This window comes from Dama dama, chromosome 15 (genome assembly GCF_033118175.1).
Source record: "Dama dama isolate Ldn47 chromosome 15, ASM3311817v1, whole genome shotgun sequence".
Taxonomy (NCBI): Eukaryota; Metazoa; Chordata; class Mammalia; order Artiodactyla; family Cervidae; genus Dama; species Dama dama.
Genome location: NC_083695.1, coordinates 29338709 through 29353295, shown reverse-complemented (window position 1 = coordinate 29353295; position 14587 = coordinate 29338709). Strand labels below are relative to the sequence as shown.

At 49.9% G+C, this 14587-nt stretch overlaps 1 protein-coding gene across 3 annotated transcripts in view; it reads right to left on the bottom strand.

The window, feature by feature from the left end:
- The window catches only part of COL13A1 (collagen type XIII alpha 1 chain), a 150495-nt gene that overhangs the window by 16617 nt on the left and 119291 nt on the right, over nucleotides 1-14587 (bottom strand). For all 3 annotated transcript variants that reach the window (XM_061161702.1, XM_061161703.1, XM_061161704.1), the window contains 7 exons: nucleotides 14113-14157; nucleotides 13641-13793; nucleotides 13005-13103; nucleotides 11608-11652; nucleotides 7351-7392; nucleotides 6351-6377; nucleotides 5346-5426 (listed from right to left, as the gene is read on the bottom strand). In XM_061161702.1, coding sequence (XP_061017685.1) covers nucleotides 5346-5426; nucleotides 6351-6377; nucleotides 7351-7392; nucleotides 11608-11652; nucleotides 13005-13103; nucleotides 13641-13793; nucleotides 14113-14157 — 492 coding nt within the window. The remainder of the gene's footprint in view (nucleotides 1-5345; nucleotides 5427-6350; nucleotides 6378-7350; nucleotides 7393-11607; nucleotides 11653-13004; nucleotides 13104-13640; nucleotides 13794-14112; nucleotides 14158-14587) is intronic.

The following is a 14587-nucleotide window of genomic DNA, read 5'->3' as shown; positions in this document are numbered from 1 at the left end:
TCCTAATTTACAGCCCTGCTAGGTGAAACCTATAATTCAGAGCTTCCTATTGCTCAGCCTCAGTGATTGTATTTCTTGCTCAGGACATGAGGACTGGGCCTGGGCCTATGGGCGGTTCCCGGTGGTGCTGGGATGTAGCTGTGACAGGTGGCGGGGGTGGGGGGGAGCAAGTGAGGAAGGGCTGATTTACTTTATGTGGAAAAAAAAGAAAAGAGCCATAAGATGTTCGTGGTGGCCCCTTTGAGGGAGGAGCAGAAGCTGTGGACATTTGTGACGGAGTGTCAGAATAGCACTCTGAAGTCACTGGTCAGCTTCAACTCCTTCCTCGAAGGCCTATAAACTGATATTGGAGAAATTTCTTGGTTTCCCTAAGGATCTGTTTTCCCACCTGTAAAATGGGAATGAGAACAGGAGTGTCTGCCTCCCAGACTGCTGCCAGGTTAGAATGGATGAAAACATGGCATGCATTTGATTCTGGGCCTGACACCTAGGAAGTGCCCAATAAATGTTAGTATTGGCAAGTAAACATTTTCCTTTAACTTTCTGTTATTGATTTGATGAGAAAAAACCTTCAGGTTCAAAGGGGACAGAAAATATAAATGTATACATATGCACTGCTCCCCTCTGTCCAATGTGAATGGAATAAGTAGTTGAGAGGAAATCATGGTTTCTCTGATTTCAGCCACAGATAATCCCTCTAGCTCAGACTGGCCACCTGGGAAAGGTGTGCTAGGTGCAAGGAGGATAAAGAGAAAGGGACTGTGGTGTAAGGCAGATGTGGTGAAAGGTGTGGATGTAAAATGCTCTCCGAACACTAAGCTGGGACTTGCCTATGTGCTCCTCTATGCCACACCCACCCTCACCCATCAGTGCTGGCCTCACCCACATACATACCAGACTGGTGGCTGCACAGGACGAGAAAGCCCTTGTGGGCAGACAGGAGATGGACAGAGCTCACAGTATGAAGACAGCACAGCATGACGGGCACACACAGACACCGTTGTGTTTGGTGGGGGTGAGTCATGGCCCAAACCCCCAGAGCTTGAGTCCCAGGCTGAACTCAGCATTCCTTTAGGAATAGATTCTTAGCTACTGGAGCAGCCTCCCACCCCACATCCAGTGGTCTTGAAACTCAGATTTGAGGACCCTGTGTGCATACTATGAACAGGGAAATGGAGATGAAGGCCTATTGTCTTTGGTCAAGAGGCCTGAATAAGCACTTCTGAAACGAGCACAGATTGCACTTTCTGGTGTCGGTGGTGGGATAAGCCATGATTTACGGAAAAAAACGAGGCCACAGCAGGACAGATGAAAGGGCTTATAGGCCAGGAGTGGGGTGGGGTGGGGTGGGGTGGGTGGAGGGGTAATGGAGAAGTGACACTCACCGGTGGCCCAGGCCTGCCGTCCAAACCTGAAGCTCCCTGGACAAAGGGAACAGTTTGACCAGAAGAAGGGGAAGGGAGGAACGGGAGGGAGAAAAAGGGGCCAGGGAGGGGAGAGGTGAGTGAAGCAGTGACTCTGGACAGACATAAATGCTGGTCATCAAACAAAATGGGAGAAATAAGCTTGGGAGGACAGGTAATGTATTCACATGAAAACCAACAAAAACATGGAGACACTGAGTGCAGTGTGGCCAACTGCTGAGCAAGCTGGATGGAGATAAGTGCCGATGGCCATCCCCATCCTATGTGCCCGCTGCTTCCCTCTCTCCTTTCATCCTCTCTCAGAAACCTCTCTCCAAGGAGGTTGCAGTGCTCCAGGGAAAGAGATACAGAAGGTAAACTCATGGAGAGGTGTCTGAACCAGAGCTAGTGCATCCTTTACGACCAGTCTTACTTGGGGGAAGACGTGGCAGGTGGGGCCCAGGTAAGGATGGTCTTCCCAGCCTCCTCTGCATACCTGTTGATGTGAGTCCACACTGGGGGACCCCAGGAGGCTCAACATTGAATTACAACATCCAGTAGATGCTGGCCTACTTCAGCTTCAGCTAGGTGGGAGGAGTTGGGCCTTGAATGATAATATTCATGTTGCCTGACATTTCTCTGGCACTTTACAGTTGGCAAAGCTTAACACAAACTCAGCCCATTCATGTTATCCCAGACAGGGCCTCTTCTATAGAAAAAGGCTTTAGGAGCAGCTGACTGCTCCTAGGACAGAGGGCTAAGGCCATTTTCTCCTTGGAATAAACTGGCTGGCAGTCAGGATGCTATTAAGACCCACTCACTAGGCAGCATCCAGTGATAGTAGAGTGGGAATTAGAGCTCTTGCTCCTGTGCTGGGCTACGATGCTGCTCCTTCAGCCCACCTAGGAGAGCTGATGATGCTGACACGACAACCAGGGAGAGAGTAGCTAGGACACTCTAGGCTAGTGAAGACTGAGTTCTGGAAAGTGGCTTCCAACTGAGCCTCAGAAATGAGCCTAGGCCTCAGGATTTTAAAGGTGGGGGAATACCCCCAGGAAAGAGGGGGGAAGGGAGCCGTTTCATCCTGGGGAAAGGATATCAGGTAGTAGGATCCTTCAGGGTGTTGCTTCTTAGTCAGGGGGCTTCCCTAGTGGCTCAGATGGTAAAGAATCTGCCTGCAGAGCGGGATACCAGGTTCAATCCCTGGGTCGGGAAGATCCCCTGGAGAAGGGAATGGCTACCCACTCCAGCATTCTTGCCTCAAGTATTCCATGGACAGAGGAGCCTGGTGGGCTACAGTCCATGGGGTCACAAAGAGTCAGACATGACTGAGCAACTAACACTTTCACTTTTTCACAGGGCCTTGCTTCTCAGTCCTAGGACCACATAATCCTGGGACTGATCTTGCTTATGGCCTAGAAAGTTGTGGTTCTCAACCCCAGCTACCATGTCAGAATCTCCTGGGGGTGATGTTAAATAATACAGATGCCTGGGCCCACCCCAGCCCAATTCAAACAGAGTCTCCAAGAGGGAGTCCTGGGAAATAGCACACTTGAAAACTCCAAGTGATTCCAGTGTACAGCCTGCATAGAGAATCTCTTCTTCAGGGTAAATAGGAAGAACTCAATAGGATGTGCCTGGAAACACAGGTTGCTGCTATATGAACTAAAACACTGGGGTGAAGCCTAAAAATAGAACTTGAGCTAAACATCCATATACTTTGTCTATGCAGTATTTTAATATGTGTATATATATATACATAATTTATTTATTTATTATTTTTTGCTGCATGTGGGCTTCCTCTAGGTCTGGTGAGCAGGGGCTATTCTTCATTATGTAGAATGAAGAGTATGGTGCATGGGCTTCTCATTGTGGTGGCTTCTTGTTGAAGAGCCTGGGGTCTAGGCTCACAGGCTTCAGTAGTTGAGGCATGTGGGCTCAGCAGTTGCAGTTCCCAAGCTCCAGAGCACAGGCTCAATAGTTGTGGTGCATGCTCTGAGGCATGTGGAAGCTTCTGAGACCAGGGATTGAACCTGTGTCCCCTGCACTGACTGGCAGGCGGATTCTTATCCACTGTAAGACCAGGGAAATCTGTCTATGGAGTATTAATGCCGAGTTATTTTGAGCGGTCTGGACCAGAGGGCATGAACTGGAGGTTTTGGGACCGTATGTGGACCACTAACATATTTTATATGGATTGTAGTATTGCAAATAATTTTGACTTAATATTAGAAAATGAGATATTCCATCAAATGCCAGATGTCTAGCTTCCTTAGAAAAGTTAGAGTATGCAGAAATACTGGACCCTCACTCCCCTAAGGCAAGTCAGCTGAATTGAGCAGGGAGTGGGCTCTTTAAGAAGAGACACACGGTCTCCAGTGAACCATAGTCCCCACTACTCCTTACTGTCCCTCTGAAGTCCATGTTAGTTGTCTTTTATGAATATTGTTTGCTCTGTTGTTTTCCTAAGCCAGCAAAAGTACTTCTCTGTTCCCTTGTCTCTATCAAAAGCTGAAAAATTAAAGACAGTTGGATATTTTGTCTTTTGTCTGGCGCTTTCTTTGTTTACATTACCTGTTTGGTCTTCATGTCAACCTCTGACTGAATTCCCCAATGTTTACTAGGGTCATGGGGGCCATGAAGGTGAACAAGGAGAGGTTTGTGGTTGAGTGGGGGACTGGAAGGCTCTCTAATGGTAAAAAACACTTAATCATTCTGATACAGCTTAAGACACAGGAAAAGTGTCTGCTAAAGTCATCAGTTACTATAGTCTGTCAGGCAAAATCAGCTCCTTAACTATTCCCACATTTGATGCAGTAATGAGGTGTAATCATACCTTTTGCTCTTGCTGCTTGGTCGCTGTGATTACATTAACCAGACCTTCTAGCCCTGCCAAGCTGGGGCAACTGGGCTTCCTATTGTTCCCCTGCTTTTCTATGGTTTCCTAGAGTGGGAGCTGGCCTTGTGCTCGGGACAGAGGAAGCCCCAGTAGCTGGGAAAAGCTCTCTTTGCAAGGCTGTGGCCTCAGTGGAGGCTCAGCTTCTGGCCCAGCTGGGCCATTGACTTCACCTGTGAATTCAAGTGACTCACTTTTTTCTCCTGACCCGTTAATAAAATGTTTACAGGGAATCCTAAAGTTTCCTTCCATATCTTGAAAAAACAAACAAAGCGAGTCAACCTCACTGGGGTGTGAGGGAGAGTGGAGCCCAGGGCTCTGGGGAGGGTGGTGACATGCGTTTCCCTGGAGACAGGTGAGGCAGTGACCAGCCCAGCGGGGTTCCCACTGGAGCTTGGGGCATAGGAATTCACGAGCCCAGGCCCCACATCTGGAGATGCAGAGGCCTGCCAAGCAGCCCCCACCCTGACCTGGGGCCTTTAGCTGAGATCAGAGATCCAGGGAACCGAGACGTGAGTGGCCTTAGCCTGCTGGGACAGGAAGATCTGACTTTTTGCAAGCTTTTTGCTATGGCCAGTGCTTAAGAGCAGAGAGCAGGGGCTCTCCTGGAGTCTGCCTGGGAAAGTAGGAGAGAGAGAGAGAACACTCCACTGTCCCAGTGCTCTCAAGTCCTCTAAGCTCGGCCCCAGTAAAGGGAGATTTTTATTGCCTCAAATGAGCACAATTAGGACTGAGCACAATAAGGCTGTTCTTGGGCCTCCTCTGGTTCTCCAGCTGGGTACTCCTTGGGGTGGGGGTGGGGACTTATTCAAATCCACATTCCTCCAGAACCTAGGCCAGGGCCAGCCCAGAGGAGGCCCTCAGCAAGAGAGTTCGAGACCACGGTCTAATCCAGGTGGGAAAGCAAAACCCCACGGAGTTCTGGGGTGCTCACAACTTTTGAACCTTGAGTTTTCCAGTGGTCCTTCCTGGGGCCCTGCTCAGCACCTCCTCAGGACCACTAGGCTGGGCTCCTCACACCAGTGTGCAGGGTCCATGATACTTACGGGTAATCCCAGAGGACCTCGGTCTCCTTTTTCTCCCTGGACGCCCTTTTCTCCTTTTGCTCCGTCTAGTCCTGCTTCCCCCTGTAGGGAAGGGAGATGGGTGAGATCACAGAAGAGCATGGCCCAGACAACTCACCCTTGCACTCTTGGGGTCCTGGAGACAGGGGTGGGTGGTGGGGAGGGGGGCAGACAGAGGAGGGAGGAGGAAGAGGTGGCTCATCCAGGGGTGGCTGGCTGGGGACTCCAGGAATCACTGAATTCTTAGCCTGGCTCCGCTCATGTTAGAGTCCCTTGTGTCTCTGTAGTAACTTTGAGGTCCCCAAAGGGAAAGGAGATGGCAAGAGAGGAGACAAACCCCCATGAGTTCCAGGTCAGGCATTGGCATAGACGACTATTTGCATAGCAGAAAAACTGGGACGCTGGGGATCCTGGCTGGCAAATGCTTGAAATGCCGCCACTGGATCTCTGAGTCTCCCAAACTAATCAGGGAAAGAAACTGTCCCCCGGAGAATGTCAGTGCAGGAGACACAGGCTTTCCCATGCCAGTGGCTTGCAGCCTCTTGTATCCATTTGAGATGTTGAGGGAGGGAGTTGGGAGAATCCTAGGCCAGAGTCCAGTGGGCTTGGTCCCCGGAAGGGGTCCCATGCTCGGCCACCCTCTGTCTCCCACCTATACTTCAGGGTGAGTGAAGGGTCTGGGGTAGGTTACATGGAAAAAGGATCTCATCATTTGCTAAGAATCTAACCTGTCACTCTGTAGGGTCAATTGATGGATGGGAAAATTCTAAATCCAAAGCCTGTCCAGCATCAGTGATGGATATTAATGGGACCACAGGACTTTATTCTGTCCTAATTCTACCCCACTGGCTAAAGTGTCACATAATTCCATCTAGGGAAGGGGTCAGCTGGTCTGCCTCTGAAGCACTTTCTCTCTTTTCTGTCCTCACTGACAGGGGTCCTTCCTCCACTCCCTCACCCAGCACCTGCCACGTGACCTCCTCTTACCTTTGGTCCAGGAACGCCTTGGAGCCCCTGCATTTGGAATCAAAACAAGGCACCTCAGAACTGCGTTTCTGGTTAAGTCACTCTCATTGTCCACAAGTTGGACCACAAAAGGGCAAGGGCTTAGGGTGTAGAGCCTGGCCTGGGATCCCCGCCTGGGGTAGATAGAAGGGAATGCTAAAGGTGGTCTGCTGGGGATTTCTGGAGTGAGGCCTGAGCCAGGCTTCCCCAGTCAGGTACTAACTGAGAATCTCTCCGTGGCCCCCACAGTTGACTCATGAGAGAATACTAAGTGTCATGAAAGGAAGATTCAGAGAGAACCCAGCAAAAGTGAAATAAATTGATATGTGCAATGTGCTTAGCATAGTATCAGGCACATAGGAAGTTTAAATAAATGTTGGCGACTGCCATTATTGCTACTGCTACTACTTGTTCCAGTGGCAATGGGGTGACCCATCCTCATGGGGACTGTGAACCCCACAGAGGCAGGGACCAGCATCTATTGGTCCAGGGGGGAGGCTTAGGGATCCTCTAGGTATAATGCAGAGGGGTCCCTTTAAAGGTGCCTTATCACATGTAAATATGGAAGGGCCAACCTAGTGGAGTCAGTTTTAAACGGGTCACTTTCTATTTTAATCCTGCTGGCTGGTTAGTCAGAACAGAAGAAGGAGAAGAACAGAAGTCTGATAGCAAAGGAACAGAGTGACTCTGACTTTTGTGAGGAAGGACCAGACCCCATGACCAGACCTAGGGGCTGTCAAGCTTGTCAACTCTTTCCAGGAAACCAGGCAATGCCCACGCTCCTTGGTGTCACAGAGATGATGCCTGTTTAAGGTGGGAGGGAAGAGGAGCATGGAGGGCGCATGTGGATGTGAAAATCCCTCCGTGGAAATAGATGATAGTTGACCTAAGGCTGAGGCTAAGCCCAGTGACTGCCATGGAGAGGGCACGTTAGGGGCCTAGTCACAGTGGACTGAAACACAGACAAGCCCTCTAAACTTACCGGAGGTCCAGGAGGCCCCTCTGGCCCTGGTGGCCCAGGAACCTAGAAGCCAAAGGGAAATGATTAGCCCACCCCCTGTTATACTCTCAGTGGCCCTGCCTTTTGCCATAGTCTGGGGTCCGGCTGGAGTTGCAAGGGGGAAGACAGAACCGCCAGTATACGGTCTCCCAAACGAAGGCTTAGAACAGGTCAGAAACTCATAAAAACTCATTTCCCTACACAATGTTGAGAAAAAGCCTAATGCCTCAAAATGTCTATTCTTCTAGATGTTTTTGAAAACCCAGAAAATCTGGCAGCCCCAGGCTCTTGTTCTTCAGTTCAGTTCAGTTCAGTCGCTCAGTCATGTCCAATTCTTTGCTACCCCATGACAGCAGCGCACCAGGCCTCCCTGTCTATCACCAACTCCCGAAGTTTACTCAAACTCATTTCCATTGAGTCAGTGATGCCATCCAACCATCTCATCCTCTGCCATCCCTTTCTCCTCCCGCCTTCAATCTTTCCCAGCATCAGGGTCTTTTCAAATGAGTCAGCTCTTTGCATCAGGTGGCCAAAGTATTGGAGTTTCAGCTTCAACATCAGTCCTTCCAATGAACATTCAGGACTGATTTCCTTTAGGATGGACTGGTTGGATCTCCTTGCAATCCAAGGGACTCTCAAGAGTCTTCTCCAACACCACAGTTCAAAAGCACCAATTCTTCAGTGCTCAGCTTTCTTTATAGTCCAACTCTCACATCCATACATGGCTACTGGAAAAACCATAGCCTTGACTAGACGGACCTTTGTTGGCAAAGTAATATCTTTGCTTGTTAATATGCTAGGTTGACCATAACTTTTCTTCCAAGAAGTAAGCGTCTTTTAATTTCATGGCTGCAGTCACCATCTGCAGTTATTTTGGAGCCCAAGAAAATAAAGTCTGCCACTGTTTCCACTGTTTCCCCATCTATTTGCCATGAAGTGATGGGACTGGATGCCATGATCTTAGTTTTCTGAATGTTGAGCTTTAAGCCAACTTTTTCACTCTCCTCTTTCATTTTCATCAAGAGGATCTTTAGTCCTTCATTTTCTGCCATAAGGGTGGCGTCATCTGCATATCTGAGGTTATTGATATTTCTCCCGGCAATCTTGATTCCAGCTTGTGCTTCCTTCAGCCCAGCGTTTCTCATGATGTACTCTGCATATAAGTTTAAGCAGGGTGACAACATATAGCCTTGACGTACTCCTTTCCCTATTTGGAACCAATCTGTTGTTTCATGTCCAGTTCTAACTGTTGCTTCCTGCCCTACATACAGATTTCTCAAGAGGCAGGTCAGGTGGTCTGGTATGCCCATCTCTTTCAGAATTTTCCACAGTTTGTGGTGATCCACACAGTCAAAGGCTTTGGCATAGTCAATAAAGCAGAAATAGATGTTTTTCTGGAACTCTCTTGCTTTTTCAATAATCTAACGGATGTTGGCAATTTGATCTCTGGTTTCTCTGCCTTTTCTAAAACGAGCTTGAACATTTGGAAGTTCACGGTTCACGTACTGTTGAACCTGTTCTTGTTCTTGCCTGGCAACAATTACCTGAAGCTCGAGGAGAGCTTTCCCCGCTTGGTGGGGCTTCAGTTCTTTGGTTTACCCTAGTCCTCACCACTCCCTATTGTTTTTTGCTGTTATTTATTTTTTTTTTGGCTGTGCCACGCAGCATGTGGGATCTTAGCTCCCTGACTAGGAAGTACACCTGTGTCCCCCCAAACTGCAAGTGCAGAGTCTTAACCACTGCAACCCCACAGAAGTCCCTCTCTATTGTTTTGAACCCAGACCTTTTGCATTCATTTGTTGCATGCTTGGTCCTGGCTGGCATTTGGGTTTGAGACCTTTAGCTTAAAGAAACAGATTGGTTATCTGGAATGGAAGGAGACTGAGATGCATCTCAAGACTATTCCTCAAGCTCCCCAGGGTGGTAACAGGAGGGGGAATATGGGTCTCCATTTCCTTTGAAGGTAGGTTAAAGTAGAAGAGATTTGGACTGGACAGTGAAGATGAAGGAACCCTGGGAGGTCTTCCTCTCAGAGGAGGATGCTGTGAAGGGTAGATTCTGTCTCCGGTGAAGATGGACATCCATTTGTCCACAGTCAGTTACCCAAGAGCTGGGAGGAGACCTGTCTGCTCTTTTCTGAGTGGGCCCCCCTACTTCAGCTTCTGGACTCTCCTTGGGCTCTTCACCTTTCTAGGGACAGAATCCCCTGGAGTGAGGCCAACATGGGGACCCTCTGCCAGGTGACCACAAAGGCAGCCGTTGCACTCGGCAGACAGGGAACTCCTATTGTCCTTGGCCACGTGGAGTTTTTAGCTCTGCAATACTGTAGTCACCTTGTAGGGAATGCAATCTTTGCAAACTCTACCTTCTTAAAAAAAATGTTTACTACTTTTTTTCTTAGTATAAACAAGTAAATCATATATCCTGATGGGGGTAGAGGTTATAAAAATCATGAATATATTAAAATTCAGAGACCCTTACACACATCCCTGAAAAGTCACTTTTACTATGTGAGAATTTAAAATATTAAAAATTTTAAAGGAATACAAATTCATTAACATAGCAACTAAAGAGAATGTCTCCCTATGGCTGATTCATGTTGAGGTTTGACAGAAAACAACAAAATTCTGTAAAGCAATTATCCTTCAGTTAAAAAATAAATAAATTTTAAAAATTAATTAATTAAAAAAAGAGAGAATTGAAAGAAGGAAAAAGCCTAAATATCTCTGAGTAATGCTAATATTTTGTTTTATTTCCTTCTATACTTTCTTGATACATAAAATGTATTTGAATGTGTATCTATACTTATGATGATATTATATATATATATGTATATGTATATGTATAAAATTTGGTTCTTTTTTTCACTTAAAACCCATTTTTTCATTTTTGCATGTTCCCCAAAAACCTCCTTTCCATGTTGATGTGCTCTTCACCGAATGGAATAAAAATGAGTTCCTACTAGCCAGGGCTTGGAGCAGGGCTTGGCATAAGAAAAACTCTCCAACATGGGGACTATTATTACCATTAGTATTGTTGCGGTAAGTTATTTAATCATTTCCTCCTTGTTAGAAATGCAGGCTGTTTCCAATTTGTACTTTAAATACATCTGGAAGGAACATTTTTGCATATTATGCGTTTCCTGAATTTCAGAGCATTTCCTTAGGAGGCTATCCAAATAAATAACACACGTGTTCTATAATCAAGTCTGGGTTACTAAATGCTGACGGGGCTTGGGGACACTGAAGGGTGACTGAGGAGACTTCTCCGGGGACTGAGATTCTTTGGGGATCTCTCCCTGCAGTGGTGTTGGGGTGAGATTCTTTGGGGGTCTCTCCCTGCGGTGGTGTTGGGGTGAGATTCTTTGGGGGTCTCTCCCTGCGGTGGTGTTGGGGTGAGATTCTTTGGGGGTCTCTCCCTGCAGTGGTGTTGGGGTGAGATTCTTTGGGGGTCTCTCCCTGCGGTGGTGTTGGGGTGAGATTCTTTGGGGGTCTCTCCCTGCAGTGGTGTTGGGGTGAGATTCTTTGGGGGTCTCTCCCTGCAGTGGTGTTGGGGTGAGATTCTTTGGGGGTCTCTCCCTGCGGTGGTGTTGGGGTGAGATTCTTTGGGGGTCTCTCCCTGCGGTGGTGTTGGGGTGGCGCAGGCTCTCCCAACAAATAGCGTCTCCCTCACGCATCCTTGATTTCTCTTGCTTTCCTGGCTCTTTCCTTGAGCCTGATCCCCTCCTGTCTTATGAGAAGGTGGCTTCCATCCTGACTACCTCTCACTCCACTGTTCTCTCCTTTCCCCTTCACCACCACACCTCTCATAAGAATACTGTCTCTCTCTGGAAACCCTACCTCTGGAGCTTCTGGGCAAACTCCTACAGACCCTGCTCCAATGACCCATCCTCTGGGGTGCTCACCCGACTCCCTGAGCTGTTGCCATTCTAGTGCCCACAAGTGGAGATTGTTTGCTGCCCAGGAGTGGTCTGTTTTTTCCTGTCTGCAGGCTCTAGCACTGGGAATGGAACATGACTGGTGCCATGTGAATGCCACCGAGGGACTTGATCAGTGGAGCGAACTTCACAACAACGGTCCTGAAGTGCTCAGGAAATGTTGTTTCCTGCCCTCTTCCTGTGCGAGGCAGTTGTGAATTTCATTCTGGAGCACGGCAATGCTGTGCCCACTGGCGGCTGTGGTGTGATGAGGTCCCTGTCACAATCCCCATGACACAAGCCGCAGAGCAGGCACAACCTACCTCCATTCCTGGGTCACCCTTCTCCCCTGGTTCTCCTTTCTCTCCCTGTGGACACAAAACAACACGGCGTGGATGCCAACACTCCGGGGAGTCCGGGATAGACACCCTCAAATCTGTGACAAACCAGACCGGGACTAGGCTATGTCTAGATGTCTGCAAGGATCGCCTGGGAAGCTACGGGGGCGTAACTGGCCTGAAGATGAAGACCAGGGCAGGGAGCCTGTGATCACTGGCTTCCTGTATCTGAGGTTCTATTAATAGCACATGGGAGGAGAGGCTGATATTCTGCATGGATCCTGTAGGGTAGAGACCCTAGCATAGACCTGGGACTTGTTTCTAACTAACAGAATATGGCCTGTGGCAAAGGTGATGGTCTGTCTCTCTTGTAATTATGTTATAAGCTTAGGTACAAATTATACAGATGTTATACAACTGATAGGTTAAGACTGTGTTACAAGTATGTCTCTCTCTCTCTCTCACACACACACACACACACACACACACATGCACACACACACCTCTGTCTTTCTTGCGTGCACTGAGATGCTCCTCTTGGCCTTGGCCTTGAAGAAGCAAGCTACTGTAATGTGCTCTGCCTACTATGAGAAAGGCTGTGTGGTCGCGAACTATAGGTGGCCTGTAGGAGCTGAGGGACTCAGTCCTACTATAGAAAGGACTGGATTATGCCAACAGCAGCAAGCTTGGAAGAGGACCCCAGCGCTAAATGGGAATGCAGCTGATGGCAACCTGACTGCAGCCTCGAGAGGCGCTGGGCGGAGGCCCCATGCCGGGACTCCTGACCCATGGAACTGCCATAACACATGTGTGTTGTTTTAAGCCGCTGAATTTGTGATGACTTGCTATGCAGCTACCGAAAGCAGATATGGCTCCAGAAGCAGAGCCAGGCCCACGGGGTGTTGATAGAGGACCCTCACGCCACATAGGGAGCACTCCCTCCAGTTTGGAGGGGACACGGCAGGAGGCCACCAGCTGCCCGTCTGTCCCAGCTGAGTGGGCAGTCAGTGGCCTCCGAGGGCCCCTGCACTGGGTCACAGGTAGGACTGGTTGACCTCTGAGGTTCTTTCTACCTCTAAGAGGGGAATTTCTCCAAGTCCAAGGTTCTGGCACCTGTGAACTCTGTAGGCCCCTGGAGAGGGAGGCCACCATGTTGTGAGCGGAGGGAGCTGGAGCCCCTGTTGACACCCATCTGCCCCTCAGGGAGCAGCTGCTCATCCAGAGGACCCTCCCACCCCCAGGCTGGGACGGCAGATGAGGTCAGGGCAGCCTCATCGCACCAGGCGCCTGCTAGGCAGGTGACCGCAGTCAGGGCACCCGACTTGCTTGCCCTCGTCAGCAGAGGCCCGCTGACTACTGTGATGCTTGTCCTCTCGCCTTACTATAAATCCTGGGAGCCCGATTGGGCCAGGAAGTCCAGTCGCGCCGGGTCTCCCTGGGTCACCTGGTTCTCCTTTCTCCCCAGTTGGGCCGTCTAGACCCTACGGATTGACAAAGATCTCTGTTAACCAAGGGCTCGGTCATCACACTGAGGTCTGCGGACCAGCTGCGGCCTGCATGTGGGACCCCCTTCCCCAAGAGCAGATGTCTAGGGTGCCGTCCATTTCTCAGATGGAAGCCGTGAGGCCCAAAGAAGGTTCCTAGGTCAAACCCAGCTGGCCTGGGCAAGGTCCCTTGTTAGTACCTCTCCTGGGTCTAGGGCTTCTGTATGCTGTCCCAAGAGACAGTTTTACACCCACAACTTTATCTTCCCAACAACCCAGTGAGGTATCCAGGGACGGCATTATCATCCCCATTTTACAGACGAGGAAACTGAGGCTCTGCCAGGCTCAGGGACTTTCCTGTGAATGGGAGATGACAGAGCAGGACCCAGGTCTCTTGAGGCAGGAAACTAGCTTTCATAGAGTAAGGCTGGAGGAGGAAGCAGGTGAGCCCCTGTCCCTGGCTCCCGACCCTGGTTTCCAGCTGCACCGGGCACAGCACACAGCTGTATCACGCTAGGTGGGCCTGGCACTCACCGGTGGTCCTGGCTGCCCCGTCTCCCCTTTCTCCCCCTTCTCTCCTGGGCTCCCCGGGAGGCCATCTTCTCCCTTCATTCCTGCAGGCCCAGGCTTTCCTGGGGGGCCTTGGGGACCAGGAGGGCCCACATCTCCTGGTTTGCCTCGAGGTCCCTTGAGAAAAGATCAGCAACACGTATTAGATACACCCATGGAGGATCGAGGGGAAGAACATGAAAGAATGGGGTGCGGGGGGCCCTAAGGACTTGGCCCTTTGGTGCTTTATTGGACCGGGCAGAGAGCCTGTGCAGCGTGGGTCTGCCTGGCTCCTCCTGGGGCCAGCACTGGGGCTCGGGAGGCTTCTGCAGGTGGGCCCCCCTCCCCTCTTCTCGCTTCCGCACAAGGTATGCACCCGGGCTCCCTCCAGAGCCTTCTGCACCCTCACCCCCGGGGCAAAGACTATCTTTAGAGGTTTGTCTGGGCGTGTGCTTACCTTTTCCCCGTCAAGTCCGGGAGGGCCTGGCAGTCCAATCTCCCCCTGCAGCCAGAACAAGCCAAGGTCACTCTCGGACCAGAGGAGAACGGTAACCATTATTTATATGGCACTTGGTGTGGCAGGTGTCCTCAGCACTCACGCAGAAGGTAGGTACTTTCACTGACTCTGTTTTAGAGGTGAGTGAGAGTCCCCCAGTGCAGAGTTGTGAGCCCAAGGCCTGTGGTTAATGAACGGTGGATCCCGGTTTGATTCCTAGGCAGGGAAGATCCCCTGGAGAAGGGAGAGGCTACCCACTCCAGTATTCTTGGGCTTCCCTCGTGGCTCAGATGGTAAAGAATCCGCCTGCTATGTGGGAGACCTGGGTTCAATCCCTGGGTTGGAAAGATGCCCTGGAAGAGGGCATGGCAACCCACTCCAGGATTCTTGCCTGGAGAATCCCTATGGACAGAGGAGCCTGGAGGGCTACAGTCCG